We start from the raw sequence: 26081 nt of genomic DNA, 5'->3' as shown, positions 1-26081 counted from the left end.
GTTTTAGGGGCTTTCTTTTTCTAAAATCTCTGAAGACATTGCTGGGCTTTTAGCTTTGATTTAAAAATTTGAAATTATGCATCTCTTGTAGCATTATAATATCTGAAAGAAATTTAATAAAGCTGTACTCAGTTGCCTCAACTGTTGACAAATGATTCTTGATGTTTAGTTTGGTGCAGGATGCCGAGAATATAAGTCTACTTCCTTTATTCAAACTCAGTAAATGGTTTGGGACAATTAATTTCCAATTGTTTCCCAGTAGAGCAGATTTACTTGTATATTAATGAGGCACAGGTGTTAGGCCCCTGGTGTCTGCGTGCCTGGGAGGCATATTTCAGTTGTTTATCTACTCAGCCATAGGTACTGCAAGGTACTCAAGCTTGCCTGTAACAGTTTTTACAGTGAGGCTTTTTAATTTTTTGATTTTTTTTCAAATTTGCCTGCACCTGTTAAAATTTTAAAACTGATCATGTAGAAAGAAGCTGCAGAGATTTTAACAGTAAATAGCACTAAAAGTTAAAGAAAGTGGTCTTCTGTTATATTTACCTGCCCAGCCTGATATTAAAGAGAAATGGGTTCATTTAAACAGCTATTTCATGTGTAAATCCAACAAAACCAACAATACACTTTTTCATTGTGTTTTTGGAGCATGTATGTCTTTGTCAATGGCTTAAAGCAGTCATAAGCTTGTATTAATATTCAATTTTTATCTTGTCTTTCCACTGAACTGCACTACCAACATTTTAGAGGGAATGGAATAGCCTCCATAGACATTATGTATTTCGGTAGCTGGCATAATTATAGCGATCTACATATTCATTAAATCTACAGAAGAACTCGGTCCAAAAAGACAGTCATGCGTTCAGAAACAGTGCACAACTAAATTTATACGTTTTAAAAGTTGCATTTCTTAGACTTATTTAAAATTAATTTCCTGTAGCACTTCCCTCCAAGCAGCAGAATTTTAACAAAAGGATCCCCATGCTTTGGTTTCTCGCATATAGGAAAGAATGGGAAGACCTATTTGTAAACAACAATTACTTGGCAACAATAAGGCAGAAGGGGATTAATGGGCAGCTGAGAAGCAGCAGGTTCCGCAGCATTTGCTGGAAGGTAAGAAGAAAATATTTATTTACAGTTTGTGGTTGCAGTATATCGACATATTACCTGATGCCCTGGAAGACTACCCATGCAGGGGATCACTGCATTTTCCAAGAGACTTCACTCTCGATTTTTTTGGCCATCCATATTTATCTTTCATAGGACATTTACTGATGAGGTTCAAGCACCTTAATTCTGAGTAACCGGTGGTGGTAAAGGAGTCCTTTGAAATAACTGTCTTTTCATCTCATTTGATGCTGCCAGAATTCAGAGCAACCCCTTCACATTCCCCACAGGCTTTGCAGAGATTCCTGATGCTGGGCAGGAGCAGAGGGGATTAACTTTCACGTTTCTATTATATCTTATGCCGTTGTTTAGTCATCTTCCCTTTTGTCTTCATAAAGAGCAGATAGAAAAGAATTTTTATGTCTCTTTTACTATAAACACAAAGTGTAGGGCAGCAAGAAGTGGAAGGAAATTAGGTCAGTGTCTTTCCAAGAGAAAGGGCCATTGGTTAGCAAAACTAGTAATAATCTGCAATTATCTTTTTAATTGCTTGGAAATACTGTCCCTCTTTCTCTTAAAATGAATTAATTTAGGTTTGTCTCATTTCTAGAATGATTTCTATTGAAAATTTTCTAGGGTAGATTTGCATGCTTTGAGCATCCAGAGTGTGCAAGTGAAGACAGTAAGAAAACTTGATGTATTAGACAGTTTTAGATTTAATAATTTAGATTTAATAATTAAAATACATTTTTCTTCTGTTAGATGCAGGCAGTAAAGGCAGAAGACCTACTGATGGAAATTTGTATACAAATATTTGTGCCTCACCCCCCCCATTTTTTGTTGTTTAACTTTTAGTACCCTTCATTTGCTGAAAATAAACTCGAATCCAGATTTATTTTCATGTTGTATAAAATGAAATTAAATCAGATTTGTCTTTTTAAGAATGCTTGTTATTTTCATAAGCAGATTGCTAGTTGTAAATTAAATTTTCTCCTGTAAAGGAATGACTTCACTTCTCAGGCTGTGTCCTCAGATTGCTCTTCTCTGTACTTTACCTGCTTCATTGAAGACAAATCTTAACCTTAAAATTACTCATTGGGCCTTATGCCTGTTAATGTCCTCTCTTCCCCCCAAACAGTACTTCTCCACTTCACTAGCGTAGCAATTCAGGACTGTAAAGTCAAAATTATACTTGAACCTCAATGAATTTTTTGTTCACTTTTAATAAAAATCAGAAGAGAAAGTTGATTACATGTTGTGGTGTAGCTTTTGGGATCTTGGGTTTGTTTTTTGTTTTGGCCTTTGTTCACATTTTGAATTGTCCAAATAAACATTTCTTACATATATCCAAATGTAATTTATCAAGAATTATGATAGGAATATGAAATACCAGGAATATGAATAACTCAATTTTCAGGTGATTCTGGTTGGCATAGTTTCACGTTTACTTCTTATGATTTTTACAGAAGTTTCTTTTTTTCCTCTTGACAGCTATTTCTTTGTGTTCTTCCTCAAGATAAAAGTCAGTGGATAAGTAAAAGTAAAGAACTAAGAGCATGGTATAGCAACATCAAAGAAATAGTGAGTTGTACTTTAATTAATATAATTGTTTTTAAATGTATGCTTTCATGTCCAGTGGCCTCTGATCTTTGTGTGTTTTCTTTCTTTTTTTACCAGCACATCACAAACCCAAGGAAGGTCGTGGGCCAGCAGGACTTGATGATCAATAATCCCCTTTCCCAGGATGAAGGGGTAAAGTCCGTCTTTAATGTTTGTCAGCTGGTTATCAGTCACCATAAAAGGAGCTACGTTTTGGAACCCCGCATGTTATCCCACCTGAAACCTGATGGGACCTATTTCCTGCCATGGGCACCCTTGTTGTAGGAAGTACATGATCTATTTCCTGGGTGTGGACTACGAGGAAGTCTGAGGGGATCTGTAACAGCTAAGGGGAAAGGGAAAAGCTGAAGGAGAGGATGCAACTGCTTTATCCAGGGTTGCAGTAGGGAGCAGGGAGGACAGCCTCCCTTTATGAGGAAAATAGAGAAGGGTTCACTTGGTAAGACTAACTCACGAGAAGAAAGGAAACCATTTGTAGTGAGTCCATGAAGAACTTTTTCAAAGATCAGGAAGAAGATTAGGCCTATCTTCACTCATATTCTCAGGAAGAATAGGAATAATTACTACTTTACAGGTGTTGTACAACTTCTTTCATTAGTGCTCTAAATCCTCATTCCCCTGCTACCAGAAAAAAAGTGTCCAAGTAATATGTAATATTAACATTTCTTTATTCCGATACACATAATTGTTATAATACGGTCTGTGGTATAGCAGCATAAAATATTGTTAAGTAAATTTTCAAGCTTTACTTAAATTCACATTTTGAAAAGCATATAAAAATCTATTTGAAGACCAAGCTTTGCAGAAAACATTATGTATTTTTAAAAGATTTTATTTATTTATCTTTAGAGGGGAAGGGAAGGAGAAAGGGAAATATCAATGTATGGTTGCCTCTCGTGCATCCCCTGCTGGGAACTGGCCTGCAACCCAGGCATGTGCCCTGACTGGGAATCAAACTGCAATCCTCTCAGTCGCAGGCTCACGCTCAATCCACTGAGCTACACCAGCCAGGGCAGATTACATATTTTTCTTAAAGTATTGAGAATTCAGGTCAGGTCATGGCCCTGCTCTAATCCAAGCTGGTCTTTTTGGTGTTGTAGATAGTAGTGGGCATATAACAGCAAAAGTATCACCCATTTTATATAGATAATGGAAAAAATTTAAACATTAAATTTAAAATTTAAACAGTAACATCACTGGGAAAATAAATGTTAGAATAAGGATGTGTTTTGGAAAGTAAACTAACTTTTAATAAAGATTACTCCAGTTCAGGTTTCCTATCTGCAATGTGAAATAACTCAGAGAAGGATAACTGTTATTATTTAAATTATTAAATTGAGATAATTAAAGTCAAGCAAAGGTATGAGAATATTTTAAATAGGCTGTTCTCCTTATTTCAGAGTCTTTGGAACAAATTTTTCCAAGATAAAGAACTTCGATCAATGATTGATCAGGATGTCACAAGAACGTATGTAGAGCTATTTATAAATTACTTTCAACAATTCAAATTAGTGTCACCTTTTTGTATTTTAGCAAAATGCAACATCCATAGAGGAGCCGTGTGTTAATAACAAAGTTATTTTATCCAAGTTTTGATGATAACTATCACTCTCTGTTCTTAAAATACAGATTTCTGTGTCCTTTTTCAAATAATTATATTTATATAATACTCTTATATAAATGTGATACTCTTAAAATAATATTTAATCATTTTTCAATTTCCAATAATTATTTGGAGTCATATGCTATGATTAAAGTTACATTATATAGTCATAATATTGGTATTGCTAGAAAGATTTATCTCTTGCTTTACACCTTTGAATTCCTTTCTAGCCAAATTACTTTTAGAAATGACAACTATTATTTTTACCCTTCTTATTTCTGTTCACCTTGAAGCTGTTGAGATTTGAGAACAACCTCTTTTCTCAGTCTGCTCAGTATTTACCATGTGAAAAGGTAGTTTCTTATTTAGCATATAGTCAATATCCATAACTTTTTGTACATCGACTTCATCTTTCTGGGTTGAGTAGTAAGAAGTACATAGAATTTGTGTAGCAAGAGCCTCCAGTAAATTCTAGAAACATAACGCTATAATCTTGGGCAAATTACTTTCAATGAATGTCTTTCTCCTCTGCATGCTTCTCTGAAAAAGGGGGATGATAGTAATCTCCTCATAGTGTTTCTGTATATGAATGAGTGTGTGTTGTAATAGTTATAAATATGTTCATACTTTAAACTGTAAACAAGCACATGCATATTAGTAAATTTGATTTAATTGTGGGGGTCTCGGATGAGCCTGGTATGTGCAGAGTCATGTATCTCTGGTACCTTCTGAGTCCTTATGTAGCTTTGCCAGTCTGCCCACTCTTAGTTCAACTCCTGCTAGATCCATTATGGTGTCAAGGCCTCTGGCTTTCTGATATCCCTCTCTTTCCAGATCTAAGCACAGATAATCAGAGGGCATGGACTACTATTAAGGTTATTCTACATACTTAACACATGAAATTTGTTATAAAATGAAAATAATTCAGAGGAATTATGACTACAAGCAACTCTTAGAAAATTGGCAATAGTCGATGGGGGTGGGAGATATGGTATCATTTTGATGAGCGTCAGTTACCCAGTTACCAGGAGTAACCAGTTCTGGGGAAGCTGCCCTCAGAAGTGCGGAGTAGTGCTTGGTGTCTCCACTATCAGTCTCAGAAAACCGTGTTGGTGCACAGGAGGCGCTCAGGTAATGCTTGTTGAATAAAACAAAAAGAATGCATTTCCTCATCAGTCATTTAAGATACTAGGTAATCAATGGCAGTAAAACAAGCCTCTAAAAAACAAAATGCAAGGTGTATATTGCCAACCAAGCAGTAGAGGTATCTCTTTTTTAAAAAATGTGAGGCGGTTTTCTTAGAAAACTTGACAACTTCAGCCTGAAGTGGCTAGTAAGGATGATAATCCATCTCTCTACTGTTATTAGATGGAAATGGACTCACTCAGAGGCCACACAGACAGGTTGGTTAAAAAAAACAGCAAGCAAGAAAAGGAAAATAAAGTTCCAATAGCCAGACCAGGGAGGAAGTGGCACTGGAGGCCTGTTCGGCATTTTGGTTACTTAGCTCAGACATTTTTTCTTTGCTGTGTTAGAAAGTCTTTCTTGGAAGCCGTATTCTTATAACTGTTGGGGTTCATATATTCTATGCATATTTCTTATAAAAGTGTATATGTGTACATATATCACATATATGACTAATTGTTTTCCTTATAATTTACTTCCAGTGGTACATTTTAATTAAGTTAGCAAACCCGAGATTCAGAGAAGGCAGCCGGGAAGCCTTGTAGTTCATGGCATAGGTGGGGGAGGCTGCATTAACCTTTCTCCCAGAAGGCTCCCCTATGGGCCTCTCCACATTTAGAGTAAGTTTCCTTGTCATCTCACTGTATATTTTGTGGCAGGTAACTTAGCTTGTAGGGTACAACTGTCATTCTTATTTTAAAGCCACTAAATGGCCTAATCATAAAAGCTGCATACCTTGAATAATTTTACTACTTTAGGTAATACAGTCTTTATAAGGCACTACGTGATCTAAAATGCCTGGTTTTCAATCCAGTCTGTAAAGCAGCTCATGATGCAATAGGAGAAGAAAGGAAGTACAGCTCAGTGATTGTTACACTGTGTCTATCTATTGATTGTCTATTCTGTTCCAGGTGGACCCTTTGCATTGCAGGGACAGAGTGGTGCACAAGGCAGACAGGGTCCTGCCATCACAGGATGTCATTTTAGTGTAGGGGGTTGGTGGTGGGGCGACACAGTACACATTTATAGATAAGGGGGGCCATTGTAGAGGGTGGTAATTGCTGTGAAGAAATAAAGATGGGTAATAGAACAGCTGGAGGAGACAGCTGCTTTAGGAATAGTGATCAGAAAAGGCATCTCTGAGAAGATGACATTTGAGGTGATACACTCAAAAAATGTTAAAGCCAATCACGTGAAGATCTAGGGGAAGAACATTCCAGGCAGAGGAAATGGCTGGTGCAAAGTCCCTCGGTTAAAATACGCACAAACTCAGTATTTAGAGGAACAAAGGGAACGCAGTTACGGCTGGAGGAGAGTGATTTACATAGGGAAATTGAGAGGTCAGATGCCAGACAAGCAAGTCCTGTATATAGACCACAGTAGGCAGTGTGGATTTCATTCCAATTGCAATGGGAAGCTGTTAGAGGGTAGTGAGCAGGGGTGTCCTATCTAGAAATGTAATTCTGGCTGCTCTGATAGTGGGGTCAAGGTGAAGTTAGGAATGAGTCATTTGCAGTATTCTAAGTCGAGTAATGTTAGTGATAGACTAAAGAAGGTTAAGAATAGACAGATTGAGGATATACATTTTATATTTTTAAATACGAATTAGGGAGTCACTGTATGTAGTTTTCTCACATCAGCTCTGCTCCATTTGTACTGCTCTGTTTCAGGTTCTTTTTACCTCCTCCTGGGTCTCTTGTTTAATTGTTCTCGTGAATCTATTACCGGTCTCTTCTGATACTATCCATGTGTAACAGCCCTGTTTTTTCAAAGCACGTTTCTAGTCATAAGCTTGCTTAATCTTCAACTTTCTGACTTTCTGTGGTCTGCAGAAGAATGGACTTGCTTCTTAACACACACACACAGTTCCTTTGTAGGGTTTCCATTTATCTTTCTGTTATTGATTTCTAGTTTAATTTCATTGTGGTCTGAGAACAGGCATTGTATGATTTCTATTCTGTCAAATATGTTACGTTATGTTTTATGGTCCAGAAGGAGGTCTATGTTGTGACTATTCCATGTAAACTTGAGAGGAATGTGCATTCTGCTGTTGTTGGATGGAGTGTGTAGATGTCAGTGATATCCAGTAGATTGATGGTGTTGCTGAGTTCAGCTGTGTCCTCTCTGATTGTCTGTCTGCCAGATCTGTGTACTTCTAACTGTGGAGTGTTGAAATTGCCAACCCTGTTAGAGGATTCTCTTACTTCTCTTTGTAATTTTAGTAGTCTTTTGTCCTTATATAGTCCAGTACTCTTTGCTTAGAGTCATACATAATAAAGATTGTTGTGACTTCTTGGAGAATTGACCTTTTTGTTATCATGTAATGCACTTTTTATCTTTTAATTAGTGTTAGCATGGTATGGTCCTCATTCATTTACATTTAATGTACAGCACATGAGTCTTTATATTTAAAGTAGGTTTCTTGTAGCCAACATATAGTTGGGTCTTATTTTTTTTGATTTGTGCTTACAATCTGTCTTTTAATTAGTGCATTTAGACCATTCATGTTCAGAATCACTGTAGACATAGCTGGATTATTATCCATTATGTTTGTTATTGTTTTCTATTTGTTACCCCTGTTCTTTGTTCCAGTTTTTGTCTTCTGTCTTTTTCTGCCTTTCATTGTATTAATTATTTTACATTGTTTTTTTTTCTGTTTTTTCTTAGCAAATTGGTTGTATTTCTTTTTTTACCTTTCTAGTGGCTGCCCTAGAATTTGCAATATACATTTCACCTAAACCAAATCCACTTTCAAAAAACACTATACCACTTCACAGATGGTGCATGTACCTTGTAATAACAAAATAATCCTAATTCCTCCTGAATGGCACCTTCATGTTTATAACTTCTGTCTATTTTTCACTGATATATAAGCATATGTATACATCCATCCATATGTGTGTATGTATGTACATGCATACATAAGCTACATAGTTGAATGCATTATTGGTGTTATTATTTTGATCAAATTATATTAATTAAAAGTTAGAAAAGTAAATGTTTTTATTTTACCTTTACTTATATATTTTTTCTTATGTTCTTCCTTTATGTACCGCTGTACTTCTGACCTACGTTATTTTTCTTTTCACTAAAGAACTTTTAAAATAATTTCTTGTTTGGTAGGTCTATTGGTAACAAATTCCCTATTTTTGTCTTTTTGAGACTATTTTTATTTCTCCTTTTTGAAAGATAATTTCACAGGTGCAGAATTCTGGATTGTTTTATTTTTCTCTAAGCATTTTAAATATTTCACTCCATTTTCTTCTTGTTTGCATGGTTTCTGAGAAGCTAGAGGTGATTCTTTCTTCCAATATAAGAGTTTTTATATTAGGGTAAGGGTTTTTTCTTTACTGACTTTTTCTTATCTTTTTTTTCCTTGGTAGTCCGAAAATGATATGCCTGGGTGCTGTTCTGTTGGCCATTATCTAGAGTGGTTTTCTCTGAGCCTCATGGATCTGTAGTTTGGGAATTTGGGGAATTTCTCAGCCATTATTGTTTCAAATGTTTATTCTATCCCTTTATATCTTTCTTCTTCTTTTGATATTCCCATTAAGTATATGTTACACCTGTTATAGTTGTCCCACAATCCTTGGATTTTCGGTTCTATTTTTTTTTCAGTCATTGTTCTCTTTGCTTTTTACTATTCAAGGACTCAATATATTCTGTAGGTGAGAGATTCTTTCCTCACCCAGGTTCAGTCTTCTGAGACCATCAAAGGCATTCTTTACTTGTTACAGTGTAATGTAGCAATTCTTTTTTGCTTCTTTCTTAGGATTTCCATCTCTCTGCTTACACCGCCCATCTGTTCTTACATGCTCTTACTATAGTCTATGGAGCCCTTAGCATAGTTGTAACCAAATAACCAGTGGGGTCCCACTGCCTGCCACCTATAGGCAATGACTCTAGAGTCAGTGGAAAGAAAATGGAATTTGTATCTATAGTCTCGTGTGTGTGTGTGTGTGTGTGTGTGTGTGTGTGTGTGTGTGTATGAATGATTTCTTGGTTCTGCCGGACGAGCAAGCAAGCTGCTGGTAGTGTCTGCCACAGCAGTTTCCCATTGCTCTGTACATGGGGGAGGGGCACTTGGCTTGTTTCTGGGCCTTCTCCCAGGACCTGCCAGCCCTGATCTCTTCTCCCCACCCCACCACCCTCTTCTTACCAGCCTTGCTCAAAGTACCTGTAGTGCTCCAGGCCAGGCCTGAAGCACTCATGGAGGGTAAGAAGGCCACTGATCCTCCCTGGCTGAACTAGCCCACCTGAGGGAAGGGTGTGGGGCTTGCTGTGCCCGTACCTGACGTATGGGCCAACGGGCAGTGGCAGCTGCTTTGGCCCCCGCATGGGGGCGGGGCACAGGGCTTGGTGGTCTCTCAGCAGAGGCCAGACCGCTGGTTGTGGGCAGCCACCTGGCTTTCCTCCTGGAGGAGGGCTGTGGGACATGTTGCTGCAAGCGTCTCTGAGTCCGCCAGCTGAGCTTCCCCGAGCTCCTGCCCTGGCCTTCCCCCTGCCCTGCTACTGAGATCCTTCTCCCTGCCCTCCTACCCAAAACCTGATGGCTCCCGGACTTAGAATCGCTCTGTCTGGGTCCCCAGCTCTAGAAAACTCAGCCCACAGATGCAGATCCACCAGCCAAGGGATGGGGGAGTGAAAGCACTGTTTGCACATGCTCTACTGTTTAAAGACCCCTGTAATCCCCCACAGGGCACAAGTGGATGAGAGAGTGTGCCCCTCACATCCAGTCACGCTCCTGGTTTTGGGTGCCAGTGTTGTGTGCCTTTTTTGTGTGTGTCATGGGGTGTCATCCCAGTTGCTGGGGGGGCAGCACACACATGCACTGTTTTCAGTGCTTCTCCACCCTCCCCATTTCCCAGGGTTGGGGAGATCCCCCCATTACATAGTTACCATAGTTTTTAAAAATTCCTTAACACCTAATTCTAGTATATCTGCCCTGGCTTGTTCTGGCATTTGTTTTGTCTTTTTAAATTGTGCTTTTTACCTTTTGGTATGTCTTCTAATTTTTTCTTGATAGACCAAATGTATAGGTAAAAGGAACTGCTATAAATAGGCCTTAACAAGATGGTAAAATGAAGGGGAGAGGAAGTGTTCTTCAGTCCTGTAATTAAGTCTCAGTCTTTGGGTGAGCCCATGCCTCTGGCCTTCATAAGTGTTTCTGTCTCAGCAACAACATCCCCACCCCTTGCTTAGATGGGGCAGGACGACTGCACTTTCCCAAGGGCAGGCCTTGTTAAGAACAGGGTGGTATGTTCACAATGGCTTCTTTTTCCCTTCCCTCTGATGGAAACTGGGGGGATTTTTCTCTGATATTACTGTGGAAACCTTGTGTTCTCCCAGCAGTAAATCTCACAATATGGTGGGCCCCTCTATGACAGGGTCCACCTGGAGTTTTTAACTCACAGAGTTGTTTACACGGAGCTCCCAGTAGTTTGTCAGTTACAGTTCCTGCTTTCCTGCCCCTGCACTGGTTCCCACTTCCGAGTCTCTCTAATTAGTTGTGACTCCCTGTATTTGCCCATCTCTCCAGTCTTGGGGACAGCAGTTTGTCCCATGTCTTCCCCATTCTTATAGATCCAAGAAGAGTTACTGATTTTCAGTCACTCAGCTTTTCACTTGTTGGGATGGAGAAGCAAAGTCTAAGACTAAGACTCCTCATATGCAGAACAAGACACCCGCAGTCCCTCCACAGTGCCCTTTCAGACCAGTGCTATGGCATTGTGCCCTGAACAGGCTTTGCTTTCCAGTCCATGTTTTGTGTTACTGGACCTTGGGAGTACTACTAATTCCCTCCTCCCTGTTGGATTCCTGACAGTTCATCCCTCAAAGCCTAAGTTCATCACCAATCTAATGGAGCATTTCCCATTCTTTACAATTGGAAATACTTTATGCCTAGTCTGTGTTCTAGTAGAACTTTCCTAATAACTTTTTCTTTTTTATTGAATTTATTAGGTGACAAGATTTATTAGGTATAACAAGATTATACAGGTTTCAGGTGCACAACTCTGCAACACATCATGTGTTCACTGTTTTGCGTGTTCACCCCCCTCCAGGTCAAGTCTCTGCCCGTCATAATTTATTCCCCCTGCACCCTCTTCTCCTGCCCCCTCCCTCTTAATAACTTTTTGATGATACTACTTAATTTTGTTTGGTCTTATATTTATTCAGACCTGCCAAGGTATTTATTTGATCTGCCAATATATTCAATATATTTATATTAATCTCCTCCTGGTGCCAGGCACTGGAGATGCCAAGATAAATATGACGTGGACCCTTACTTAAGAAGCTCAAACTCTAATAGAGAAAGCAGTGAAAAAACTTGTAGTCCAACATAATTGGTGCTATAATAGAAACAGTAAGTACAAGAGCCCTGGTGTTAACCCAGTTCTCATCTTTGAAACCCAGTGGTGAGTCCCTGTAGGACATGGACCTAATTTTGTTTTGTTTCTTTGTGTAGAGTCAAGTCGATGTTTAAGAAATGCTCCTTGATTGTGAATCTTATCACTTATGATCAGTTGTACTGTGTTAGTATTAACAATCTTTAACCTTCTCAGTCTTCAGAGATATAAGCACACTTGAAAAAAATACTATTATCAGCCTTCTATCCTTAGTTTAAACAAGATAATTTGATCTCATGAGCTGCATTGTTGCTGTCATTATTGAATTTATTTGATCTGAATATGTCACTGTATTAAATATTATCTCTTCTTTCAACTAATTTTAATATTCTTTTATTCTACTAACCCATTTTTGCCTCAAAGGGTTTTGTATTCATTTCAATTAATTGTTCTTTATCTCAGCCTAATGAGATTGTTACTATTCTCATTTTTATTACTGAAAAAAAACCCTGATAATCAAAAGGTAAATCAAGGAGTTCCATTTTACAGCATTCCTAATTCAGAGCCTGAATCGTCCATTCCGAGCCAATTTTTTCATGCTTCAAAGGCTGTAATATTAAATGAAATTTGGTATTATTTAAAATGATGGGAAGTATTGAGTTCAGAATAAAACATCATTTCCATATTAGACAGCAAAGAATTCTGTTATTTGGTCTATTGAGGTCTATTCTAAAAGCATATTTATTGTGTTTATAACATCATTTGCAAATTAACATATTTATAAGCTATTACCAAATAGTATCATCTCTTCTTCAGATATGTTCCCGTTCTCCAGGCTTGCATTGTAAGATTAAAATTTTTTTATTTATTTTTAGCACTATAACTTTGACTGTATTTAAAAGTTTATCACCCTGGCTAGTGTGGCCCAGTGGACTGAGCAGCAGCCTGTGAACCAAAGGGTCGCTGGTTTGATTCCCAGTCAGGGCACATGCCTGGGTTGCAGGCCAGGTACCCAGTTGGGGGTGCACAAGAGGCCTCCACACATTAATATTTCTTTCTTTCTCCCTCCCTTCCCCTCTGTCTAAAACTAAATAAATAAAATCTTTTTTTTTAAGTTTACCTGATTGCCCATTGGATTCGATAGTCCTCTTTAGTTTTTGGTCTTTCTCTTTTTGTGGTTATTATAGGGTTACTGCCGCTAGCAGTTCAGGCAGCTAGCTCATTCATCGGTTAATTACATTCTTTCCTCCTTACGTCTCCATTAAATGGTTAGATCTGTAAAGATCCGACTTTCTCAGAGTAATGCTTCCTTTTGTTTCTAGTTTACACATGGGCCAAGCTGCTGACATAATGCACTGTCTCCTCAGTTGTTTTTAGCTCTTTATTTGATACTGTGTGGATTCACTGATAACTGCTAAAGTTCTCTGTAAAACTGTAGATACACACTGTCCAATTTGATGCCCACCAAGCTCCTGTTGCTATTTAAATTTAAATTAATCAGCATGAAAACACTTTAAAGGAACTTTTTTTCATGCATCGTAGCCATATTTCAAGTGCTAATGGCTATCGTATGGGACAGCATAGATACAGGACGTGAAGTTCTGTTGGCAGGCACTAGATAATTCACTGTTGTTATACTTTTATATAGTATATGATATGAATGTCTGCATTTTTACAGTGAATTTTAGGTATGGCCTATGCTAAGTATTTACTTTTATTTCCTTTCTCTGCCCTTAAGAAATGTTCATAAATTTTTACAGTATACGAGTCTTAGCTGAGGTTTTGGTCAAGTTTAGTCATTATGTTACATTGTAGTAGGCAGCTTAAAATGAGACTACTTTGAAAATTTTTTCTATATCATTGCTATTCAAAACTGATTTTGCAAAGTTAACTTGTTTGTTTGTTTGGAGGGATTTTCTTGTTTGTTTGTTTAAAGTCCATCTTCTCCACAATGTCTGTGCTGGGAGAAATACTGTCACTACTCTGTAAAGTATGACTTGATTGTCGCTCTTTATGAATTTAAGATGTCCTACATGTTAGTATCTTTTTTTTTCTCAAAGCCCATTTTTTTTTTTTACTCAAAAAAGAAATTCCTCAGGGAAGGAAGATTTTACAAGCAATTTCAGAGCAGAATTGATTTGGGTGTGTGTTAATGCAGACAATCTGCCCAGTGTTAAAATGTTAGAGAGAAAAAAAACACACAAGCTGCCATATTCGTGTGATCACACCAAAATAGCAGCTTGTATTTATATTTTCAGTCTCCTCGAGGTGGACTGCAGGCACACATGAATGAGTGGATGCACTTGCTGTTGTGTTGCGATTTTATTTAATGCAGGCAAAGTACATGCTTGCGCATGCACGGCCAGCCCTCACATATGCACTTGTTCACAGCCGAGAACTCGAAAACTACAACACAAGCCGCTCTCTAAGAGTCATCAGCAACCTGGGTGTGTGTTTCTTCAATATTAAAGGGGGGGGAACAGATTTTCAGGATTATAAGACACAATTCTTCTGTCAAATGGCCTGTAGTCCTTCCTCATTTGACAACATTTAAGGTAAAAACAAAATATTTGATTATTATGATAGCATGTATTTATTTAGAAATGTGTATTTTCCCATACTGCTCCTGTTTTTAATGTGCGTTTCTCCCATTTCTGTTCCACGGAAGCATGCAAATTCTCACCACACATTTATTCCAACATATGGAATATTTTGAATTTTTGAAACATTTCTTAGTATTTGAGTGAAAATTTAGGCAAATTTGCTGCAGACCCTGCCGTTGTAGAGCTTTGATTAGCATCCCGACCCTCCTAATCCCAGGACTTGGGAGCAGTGGCACATGTAGCAGCCGCACGGTTGCATCGCCCCAAGCTGCTGACCAGAAGAGGTTTTGCTGTTGAGCTCTCCCTGTTTCAGATTAAGTCATATTTTTTAGCACTGTCTGTGTTGTGGGCCCACATATTGATCATGAGAATGTAAAGTGTGGTGGGTGGTAGAGTAATATCCCATCTTGAAATATTCCTAGTGGGCATAGCCAGTTCAGTGGTGGAAAATAGTCCTCTCAGACTTCAGTGCAGAGTTGGGACTGAAACCACTATGGTACGCAAAGACCAATGAGTCTTGGACTTAAAATACATACAAACGGGCCTTTGTATATATGTCCCTAGTTTTTCACCTTTATGGTATGAGTAGAAAGTGGGTTCTTTTCTTTTTTGAGCGGGGGAGGCAGTGGGAGGCAGGGCTTGCTAGGTAACTCGGGGCATTGGAAAGGATGTTTGATGAAAGCCTCTGTTCACATGACGACAGATGCCACCTCCTAAAACTGCAGCCCCACCTCCCCTTTTTCTGTATGCATCGTTTGATATTTCCTGTTATCCTAACCCTTCTACTTCATCCTCATCTTCTAACCTGTATGGTGATTTCAAATTCCTGCTTTCTGAGTAGACTTTTGGAGATTTTTTTTGTGTGTGTGATTCTCTTGGGCTAGATGTTAACACTTGTCATCACTACAGATTCCTACTTTCTTTTCTTTGCCTTCTTAAAATTACTGTTCACCACCAGGTTATGGCCTACGAAAGCTGTATGCTTCTCTTATCTTTATTAACAACAGAAACAAAGGCGGCAGAGTTCCGGGCTGGCCTTTCTTATGCTTTGCCACCCCACCTCTTGTCCCTGAGTCCATAGGTTTAATTTTCATTTTTCATCGGGTTGGAATTTTTATTTTTCATTGAGTTGTAGGTTTTTCTATTTATTTATTCATTAAATGAATACTATTTCAGAAATTACTCTATACCAGCTACTGTTCTACAAGTTGAGGATCCTCATAAAGAAATTGTGTCTCTATGTTTATAAATCATAGACATTTTATTTTATTTATCTTCCTCTAGAAGCATGTGTAAAATATATATTTTCTCTCCTAGGTTTTCTTGAGTACTTAGTTCTTATGTTTTGTGTCTTCATCTTCCCTAGTACCTGGCACCCACATTAGGCATTTCTGTTGCTGGTAGTCCTCTGGGAAATCCTTTTATTTTGCAAATGCGGAAAGTTAATGTTCAGAAAGAATGTGATGGGAAAATATAACTTGTTAATGGCCAGAATAGAAATAACACCCCAGACTCCAGGCTTAGCACTACTCCAAATATTTTATGTCAATCTTGTTTACCTCGATTTAACACTTTTTCAATTCAAGAAGTATTTATCACATACCTTCTGCATCCAAAGCACTCCGAAGCATATAGGAGATGGAAACATGAGTGACTTATCTCAAATACTATTCAGAAGGAGGTAGAGATTAAATATTAAATAAATACCATTTCTGTCCTGTGGGCTCACGCATTCTAATGCAGAGTTTCTCAACCTTGGGATTATTGACATTTTGGACCCGTTAATTCTTTGTTGTTGAGAGGCAGGGTAGGATGTTTAGTAGCATCCATGACCTCTAACTGCTGAAGGTTCAGTGGGGCTGCTTTTGAAGTCTTCAGTGGCTATCAAGGCATCTTGTCAGAAGGGTTCTCTGAGGCATGACTTGACAGCTTTCTGCGATCCCAACAAAGGATTTTACATTCACATTCTTGGTTTCATTTTTAGACCTTATTTTTCTGACTGTGCCTTAGATTTGATCTTTGCCCAGAAGCAGTGTCTTATGTTAGTATTATTTGTTGACTAGAGAGGCTGAGAGTGAGAAAACGTTTTATTTTTATACCCAGCAAGCCCTAGTGTTGTGGGTAGAAATTAGTCTCTGTCATGGGATCATGAGGAAAGCTTTTCCAGGGCTCGTGCACGGGAGAGTGTGGTGTGGCAAAATGGTTTACTCACGTAGAAGGCTGCCCCTGGGTCCTCTCTCCATCTGTCCCAGCACGGAAAATCAGGGCCAGAAATAGAGTCGGTGTCCAGAGATCCTGTGCCATATTAAAGCTCAGATGAGCCCAGCATCTGGCTAGTTTAACTTGTGTTCCCAGCTGTAATCCCTTGCTGTGCTGAGGTATTCAGGCTCCACCTGGACACTGCACGGGAATCACGCAGCTATCCACCGTGTGGCTGCTCGGGCCACATGACTATGGAGAGAGGATGTGTGAGTGCACGGGTAAGTGTGTTACCAGGTGGGCAAAAAGAGAGAGCGTGCAAGCTTTTTGTTCCCCTGGGATTCTATTAGCTTGGATTTAGGGTGAACCAGGTGCTTTTTCAAAAGAACCAATCAACTTCCCATGTTTTCCTAGGCTTTTGATAGGTCCACACTCCCTGGTTAGACTGACTGGCCTCCGTGGTCAAACACCTCCTCTGCGCCCCCCAACAATCCAGTACTGGAGCGGGGAGTGTTCATCTCCTTAGGGGAGCAGTGCTGTAATTCCCTGGGGTGTGAAGCTGTAGCTTCCTGCTGAAGCAAACGGGCTTATGCTCCCCAGTTTATTAAGCTCAATACATATTTCCCTTTGTTCCCTTTTCTTTATTAATAATTATTTAACTACTGATGGTAACACTGGCACCTTTATGTTGATCAGTTCTTTCTTTTGCAGAGTATTGAAGGCAGCAGCACCTTCAACACTCTGACCAGGCAGCTCCTTAGATTTCCCAGTTTATTAAGTACATTTTCTATTTTCCATATAAGCAAAGGTTGCCATGGTACAACTACATAATAAGGAATTTTTTTCTACAATGTTTTCCCCACTTTTATCAAAGCCCTCACTACAGCTAGGTCCTCCTGGTCCAGGTCTGTCTTTTACTAACATCTTGTTCACACCATTTAGTCTTTCACTGATGCTTTATGCAACGGCCTCCCAGCTTCTATGCAGGCCCATAGGAAAAATCTACCATATATCTTACGGGTTTTTAGCAGTGCCCCAATTTCAGGTATCAAGAACTATCTTAGTTATCTATTGCTACTATAATGTCAACCAAAATTTAGTGACTTGAAACAATGATTATTTCATAGTTGCTGTATATCAGGAGTTTGGGAGCAGCTTAACTGGAAGCTTCTGGCTTGGGAGTCTCAATAGATTGCAGTCAGGTGTTACCTGGAACTGCAGCCATCTGAAGGCTTGACTGAGGCTGGGAGATCAGTGTGGGTTCTTTTCCATGTTTATCTCTCCGTGGGACTGCTTAAGTGTCTTTCTCCAGAGAATACTTTCCCCCAGAGCCAGCAATCCAACAAAGAAAGGATGTGAGTTAGAAAGAATTTGCAGATGTATTTTTTAAATCACCACAATCCACATGTTGCTTCCCAGGTAACCCAAATAACCTTTTTTTCCATTTTATCCAGCTAAGGGGAAATGTCTATGAGGCCACATTGGGATGGAGGATGAGTTTGGAGGAGGGGTCACACATCACTTCTATGCTCATTACACGGGCTAGCAGAGTGGCCACAGCTAACTGAAAAAGAAGCTGGAGAATTAAATCCAGCTGTGCCTGGAATGAAGCAGAAGCAGATTTGGTTGAATAGAGAGAATGGTGAGATCATCAACCAAAATAGAGGGAACACAGAAATAAGGAGTATCTGGTGTGTTGGCTTTCATTCTATATCAAATTATTCCTGTGGGGCTTTTGCTCAATTTTTCAGTTTTTTCTACAATAAAAGAATAAACCAGAATAAGGTGGTATAGTTATTTTGGTGTTTAATAGTATTCTAGGGAGTTTTCATCAACTCATTTTAAATTTTGGATGAATGCTTGCTTTGAAATTCTGTTTTTGAAGTATGGGCATAACATCAGTTATTGTTCCTTCAAGTCCTTCTGTGCTTCTCTGTCCTACGGCATGATTATAAACCTTCACCAAGGGCTTTATTTTTTCCCTTGGGGCACCTTATTGAATACTCGCATCTTCAGTAATTCATCTGGGCCCAATGCTTTGTCTATTCTAATACTTCTAATTACCTAATTATGTACTATAATGCAGTGACAAAGCCCTTTATCATTTCACTCTTTTCTTAACCCTTTTCTTGCTTTGGAAATATTCTTGTTATCTCTTTGTTTGTCTGAGAAACTCTTCATTGTAGGCAGCCCAGATATTTGCCTGGCTTGCCTTTATTGTTTCTCTGTATTACAGCAGACAATTGCTTATTGAATGTCTTTTCAGTTAACTCCCATCAGGTACCTGAGCTCCTGGTTATTGGACTCTAAAGTTGCTGTGTAGTTGTCGTCTATCCCTCACGTCCTGATTTATTCCCATACACTGCAGTTACATGAAAAAGTATCTGAAAGAACTAGAATAGCCTAGTTATCATAAACCACTTTTGTGGCAGAATCAGTGGCCATTCTGTCATTTATAGATCTTAGATGTCCACAAGTATTCATGAGCAAATATACTGGAACTCAACAAGGCTTTCAAAATTATGACAATCTGTACTTCAAGATAACTAAACATTGATGAAGGGAAATTTGTCTCTATATGTGCCTTTGAAACAATAAAGGAAGAAAAATTATAAAGTAATAGTTTTAGCATTTTACATTCTCCCATGAATTAATAGATCTAGGCACAGATCATCAAGGTTGCTAGTGTCACAGAAAGAGAGGTGACTTAACAGTGTGCTCCTCCTGACAGGAGCATACCACGCCAACAACGCCAGCTCTTTATTGCTGCATTGTAAACCACCCAGAGCTCACAACAATGACAGAATTTATTCTGTTGATGAATCTGTAACTTGGGCAGCTGTGAGCAGGACAGTTTGTCTCTGTTCCACAGCTTGCAGGTTAGGGGCTGGAATTATCTGAAGACTTATTCACTTACACACCTGGCCGGCGAAGCTGCCTCTCAGCAGAGACCTTCCCTGGAGCCGTGGCTACAACATCTCTACATGGCCCTCCCATGTAGTTGCTTGACTTCTTAGCAGTGTGGCGTCTGGGTTGCAAGGATGGGTCCAGATGGAAAGCCAGACAGAAGCTATGTCGCTGCATCACTTATGCTGCGTTCTCTGTGAGGAGCTACCATTAAGGCCAACACATATTCAAATGGAGGGGAGTTTGACTCACCTTTTTATGGGAGACATGCCAAAAAATTTGTGAACATGTTCTAAAACCATCCTCCCACCTATGAAGAATTCTATTGAAAGTTGAACCTGAATCTGATGAAATCTCTAGGCCTAGCTGCAGTTTATAGGAAATGCAGGGGGAAAGAGGAATGTGTTAAATAACAAAATAGAGGAATAATAAGCAAAATTCAGAAAGTGGCAAGTTTCTACAGGGTATGGAACCTGGTTTCTTATAAAGGAGGACAGATTTATCAAGTAAAATGCTCAACAAATTGCAGTGTGTAGACATTTCTTGGCTCTTGATTGAACAAACTGAACATTTTTTACAGCTGTTTGAGCATTGACTAGATACTTGATTTAATTACTATATAATTATTTTTATTAGGAGGGTTTATAATGTTACTATGGCTGTGTTTTTAAAGAGACTTCTCTTTCAGAGCTACACGTTGTCATCTTTATAGGTGTGATGTCTCAGATTTGCTACAAAGTGCAGCGTTGAGGGATGGGTATATAGAAAATGAGAATTGATTAGTACTGAAGCTGGATGATGGGTATGTTGGGGTTCAGTCTACTGTTATCTCTATAAATGATTGAACTTTTCATAATGGGAGATTTTTAAAAACTCATAATGAAACCTATATTGCCTTTGAATTTTGGGTTGTTTCAAAGATAAGAAATGAAGCACACACCATACTTTTATATCTGTTGGTATTCATTTGCAGTATGCAAAATTTGTCTAAGTGCAACTTCCTTCACATATCTGGAGAATGAATGAAACTGCAGTAGTTTAAATGTCAGTCAACTAAGTTAAAACTAAAATATCACTTTTTTTCCATTAAGTAAAAACTACACTGTGTAAGTCTAAATTTCATCATAGAATACTTTAATGTTACTTTCTCTTTGTGTTTTATCTGCGCCAGAGTCTCACCTTCACCTGTTTGCCATCTTCTTTTTTATTTTCAGGCCAAATGTAGGAATTACTTGTCTTGGACTTTTCTTTTCTTTTTTTTTTCCTTTTTTAAATTTTTATTTTATTGATTATGCTATTACAGTTGTTCTATTCCCCCCCTTCATTCCCCTCCACCCCCACCTGATAACAACAAAATTTGTCTTTAGTCCCCATTTAGTATGACATTTTTTCCATTTACTTTCTTATCAGATATTTTGGCTTAAGCGAATCATAAGCTAATACAGATTTAATTCTAAATTCTTTTCTCTATTTCATCTTTACTGAAGTTACTACCATTTCTCTTTATTACATGAAAATGAAAAGTCACTATTTTTCAAAATCTGTAGAGTTGTTGAGTCCAGTTTGGGTCTTTATTCTGTGATTTTTATCATTGTTTCAACATATTTGCCTTCCCAGTGGTATGTGGGTTAGACTGATGCTCAAATAACTTTCCCTGTCTTGAATTAACACCAGATGCTATGGGGTTTAAAAACAAAAGCTTAGGGGTGTCATGGGTAGCAGGGAAGCTCTTTTGAAACTTAAAACATATCATGAAAAACATTATTACTATTCCTAAAACAGCTACTCACTGTACTCTTCTTTCTCTTATTTCTGATTCCTAAATATGGCATATTTTCTGGTTTGAAGCCTTTTGATATGACAATCGAGTACTTATTATAGGAAATATGTTGTTATTCAGATATATTCATCATCATCATGACCTACGTTCTTCTGTGTAACTAATTCTAAACTCAGAGCATTTTTCCTAGATGCGCATTTTCAGCTCATTTCTAACTATTTAGTGCAGCAGTTGAAAAGTACTGCTACCCTGCTAACCTCCCAGATGCACCGGTTAGGTATTCACCTCTCTTTGAGCCTGAAACTTGTCTGAATGTAAGTTCTTTGTCCAACTTCTGAAATAGCATAAACTTTTATTTCCTTTTCAGAACCTCTCTCTATCTTTCTACTTACTTATTTGATGCTGCCCTGAAAAGAGGGTATCATGAAACTTTAGAAACTGACACTTTATCATTGTGGATAGTGTGTCATTGTGAAGAAATGCTGTGTCTGCCTCATACATATTTTCAGTTGATTGGGTATTTGCTGAAAGTGGGTAATTTAAATTATCTACCTGAAATTTAATTCTTGTAGATCTTTAGTTTAAAAACTTGCAAGTGTGGGTAGCATGCATTTAAATGATACTATGAATTGGTGTGTAATATAATTTACATTTTTAGTAGTTAGGTATTAAACTCTTACTATATAGCTCGTGGGTATTTGTTACAAAGTGAATGCTGCAGTTTTTAGTACTTTCTCCCATAATCCATTCAGATTGCAGCAGCTACGTAAAATGTGGCTGCGACAGTGTGCACAGGCAATTTGCAAAGAGTAGTTAAGAGAGGACACAAAATCGTTAAGCCAAGCCATCTGAATCATGGGGCATGAGGCCTGCTTATAGACGGCTCGATTTAAGTCATCTGCTGAGGAAGAAGGGGAAACAATCTTACCTCTTGGAAGGATTAGTCTAGTTTTGACTTAGTAACTAGATTTTTCCAAGAAATTTCTCAACAATTTATTTTATTAATTACTTACCTTTCATCCTGATTATTTTGGGATATTGACTTTCTAAGGTCTTTTGCAACTTTCTGTTGTCCCATATGAATCATTTAAAAAGTGTTTGTGGTTTTTTCCTACTTGAGTGCCTTTGACATCTTTCTGTAACTTTTTTGGCTTCTATGATATATTAGATTCTTCACCGAATCTACTTCCAGGTTAGTTTTCCTCTTCTTTAGGAACTGTGGTCACTTGTCCCCAGTTGAACTCCTGTGCCTGAGTAGGGACTGTCTAGAAGGTCATCACATTAAGATTTATGGAGAGATGGGAGGTAATCTTGCTCAGATCTCTGGGTTTATTACTGACCCCCAAAAGAGGGGCCTCCTTGCTGCCAGAAACAAGATCAAATATCTGTTTCTTGGGACAGTTGCACATCAAAGGGAATTTCAAGCATAAGTCAAATGAAAAGGTAAAGATAAAATAGATTTTAATTTACTATAAAAATTAGTATCAGAAAACAGATACTTTGCAAATGACTGACATAGTTCACCCAGGAACCCAGCTAAGCCTAAAGAAAAAGTTGTAACTCCAGAAGAAGATCACAGTGAAACATAAAGCAGCTGAGGTCTCCAGAAATAGGAGGCAGTAAACCATTATAATCTGAGGTAAAACAATCATTAATGCTCTTTAAAATCTGTTTGATGGTGCCCTGTACTTCCATGTCTTAGGTAGTCTTCCTCTTCAAACTCTCACATAATTCTCTTAGTTTCCTAATTCACACCATCATCACCTAAAGCACTGGTACTCAAAGACTAAGAAAGACTTCTATTTCCGAACATCTCCTACTTGCCAGGCACTGTTCTTGGTGCCCTCACATTATCTCATCTTGACCACAAGGTCAGTATCAGTGTCCCTGCTTAACAGAGGAGACAGTCACGTATTCCAAGTTACACTGCCAGCAACTCTGCAGCATGGATTTGAACACAGGGTTTTTTTCAGGTGTGTAATTGTTCCATTTCACTTCATTATAATGTCCTTTTCTCTCTTTCCCGTAATCGCCCCTCCTCAGGCTTATTCCCACTTAGAGTTAACTCGTGTTAACTTGTGTTCCCAGCTGTAATTTCTTGCTGTACTGAGGCATTCAGGATCCCACCTGGATCCTAAATAAGAATATTATTCAGTAATATTTTCTTTGTTATTACCCTATTCAAAAAATGTAGAGTGATTGTCTTACATTTCCTCAATTGTAAATTTGACATTCAAACTCTTCCCAGACCTGCTCCACTGTTTCTTCTGTCCTGTTTTCCTGTTCGCACCTGGCAGTATTCACGGCAATAACTTTATTTCTGATGACTGATTACCGTACTGTGTTGCGTACCTGCAATACTCAGTTCCTTCTGTGCCTTCATAGCTTTTCTTCTGTTTTAGTGACCGTTTCCATTGATGTTGCATGTTCTTCCTCTTCTAAAAATCCTTGTTCAGACCTTTTGTGATTGAACCCATGTCACTGTCTACTTCTAAATGACATCCCCTCTTCCCCCACACATTCATTGTGTATTGAATTGCTATGTATTTGCTCTTTGGCTTATTGTAATTATATATTGTGTTATAAACAGCAAGTTAAATTTATAGTCTGCCCTTTTCTATTTCATGTCACATCAGACTGCTTGGTAGAATTTTTGATCCAGAAAGCATTTAAATAATACTAACTTTTTCATTTGAGGTCTACATTTTCTTTAGATAACACTAACGATGTGGTCATGTTGATATTTGCATTAAAAAGATAATTTCTTCAAAAAGTTGGTAGTAACAAGATCGCATTCTATTCCTCAAAATCAAATAGGCTAAAACAAAGCAATCCCCCACGCTAAATACATAGGCTATAATTCATTTTGCTTAAAAATTGTTGTATTCACCATGTGATGACTTTAAGCATACAGAAAACATTTTAAGTATTTTGATATTAAAGGGTATTGCATCCCTCTGTGCTGTAATAATTTCCCTTCTCTCATCCTTTTTTCCTCAGCAATAAGTTCCGCCAATGGCAAATATAGACTCGCACCTCACAGAGATGAGTTTGTGGGTAATTCTTGGCATTGTGCTAGTCAGTTTCAATTCTGTGTTTTCTTTTTTCAGGTTTCCTGAAATGCAGTTTTTCCAACAAGAAAATGTGAGAAAAATTCTTACAGATGTTCTTTTCTGTTATGCTAGAGAAAACGAGCAGTTGCTTTATAAACAGGTAATGAGAATATCGTACAGGTGGCATCCATTGACTCAAAATTTTCTATACAGCTTGACAAATGATAGAGCAATAATGTAGCCTTTATTGTATCCAGAGTCGTATCATAATAGTAAAGCAATCAAAGAGCTGCTTGTCAGCTGCATGGTGAGAAAAGTAAGCTCATTGAGGCACATATGCTTCTTCCTTATTATAAGACATTTCACCAAATTGTCTTCTATAAGGCATTCAATCTTTTCTTTCAACTTTTGGGAGTTTGTTTATAAACAACATCTTTGAAGCCAATCTAGTAATAAAACTTTTCAGAGTTGTATGTATAAATATTGTTTCTAAGTACAGGATTTATAAATATGTGACATGCTATGTAAAAAATAAAGTATCCTTTTACTCCTTAAAACTTACCAGTAATGTAACTTCAGAAAGTTCTTTTAAGTGGCTGGGGTAGAGGGACAGTGATGGGGCGAAAAGGAGACAATTGTGTCTGAACAGCAATTTTCAAAAGAGAGCAAAAGTTTTTTTTGAAATTTAAATGATATTCTTTGTGATCCTGATACTAAAGCAGAAGTTTGCTGGGTTATTTTTACTGAAATGTGAATTACTTCCTTAATGTATAAAGAAGTATCTAGGTTTCTACTGGAACTTATTGTGTTCCAATAAAATTATGTCAAGTTGAATATTTGTATATATTTCTCAAAATGTGTATTAATAGGGAATTCAGACTAAATCAATAAGTTCTCTAACAATCAAAAGTTATGGTCTATGTCCAATTGATGACCACCTAATTTCAGTGTAATATACCAGAAAACACTTGTATGGTGAGAGAAATGTATTTAAGTTGAAATAAACTTGACCAATTTAAAGATAATAAACCAAGTCATATACAATTGTCCTAAATAGTGCACTTATTATTATATACAAAGAATACCCAAGGAACTAATTTTATCTTAGCTTTAATATTAGTACTGTCTTTATATGAATTACATGACAATTACATGTAATTACATGAATTACAATTAATTATATAAATCACTGTGTAGAATAGGAAATAGAAAAATATATCCTATTCATAATGCCAACCAAAACTATAAAATACCTAGAAATAAATTTAACAATATAGGCACCAAAGCTATATGAAGAAAACTATAAATTTTATTGAAGTCTATAAAAACAGACTTGAATAAATAGGAAATTCATAACATTTTTAGATGAGGAGACATTAATTAAAAATATTCCTTCTTACCAGCTTCATGTATAAATGTATTATCCTTCCAGTGATAGTCCTAAGTGAGAAATGTGATTTTTAAAAGCTGGACGCATTTATTTTAAATTTAGTGCCAAAAAGCTTTAGTTAGTTTTAGTGGAGATCATCAAGCTCAGCTGGTTCCAAGTACTGGGTCTAGGTGCATGTCCCTTTATTTGAGTCCCACATCCACCACTAGCTGCATAGGCAATTGACTTGCTTGATTCTAATCCTTAGTTTCTTTATCTGTAAGAAGAGGGCAATAGTAGTATATGAC

General features: G+C 37.8%; 1 protein-coding gene across 7 annotated transcripts in view; it reads left to right on the top strand.

The window, feature by feature from the left end:
* TBC1D5 (TBC1 domain family member 5) overlaps positions 1–26081 on the top strand; it is a 485401-nt gene that overhangs the window by 259387 nt on the left and 199933 nt on the right. For all 7 annotated transcript variants that reach the window (XM_053668964.1, XM_053668967.1, XM_053668963.1 and 4 more), the window contains 5 exons: positions 1005–1113; positions 2599–2688; positions 2785–2859; positions 4128–4195; positions 24462–24564. In XM_053668964.1, the coding sequence (XP_053524939.1) occupies positions 1005–1113; positions 2599–2688; positions 2785–2859; positions 4128–4195; positions 24462–24564 (445 nt within the window). The remainder of the gene's footprint in view (positions 1–1004; positions 1114–2598; positions 2689–2784; positions 2860–4127; positions 4196–24461; positions 24565–26081) is intronic.

Source organism: Artibeus jamaicensis, unplaced genomic scaffold (genome assembly GCF_021234435.1).
Source record: "Artibeus jamaicensis isolate MK-2021 breed Jamaican fruit bat unplaced genomic scaffold, CSHL_Jam_final contig_519, whole genome shotgun sequence".
NCBI lineage: Eukaryota > Metazoa > Chordata > Mammalia > Chiroptera > Phyllostomidae > Artibeus > Artibeus jamaicensis.
This window is presented reverse-complemented; position numbering and strand designations above follow the sequence as displayed.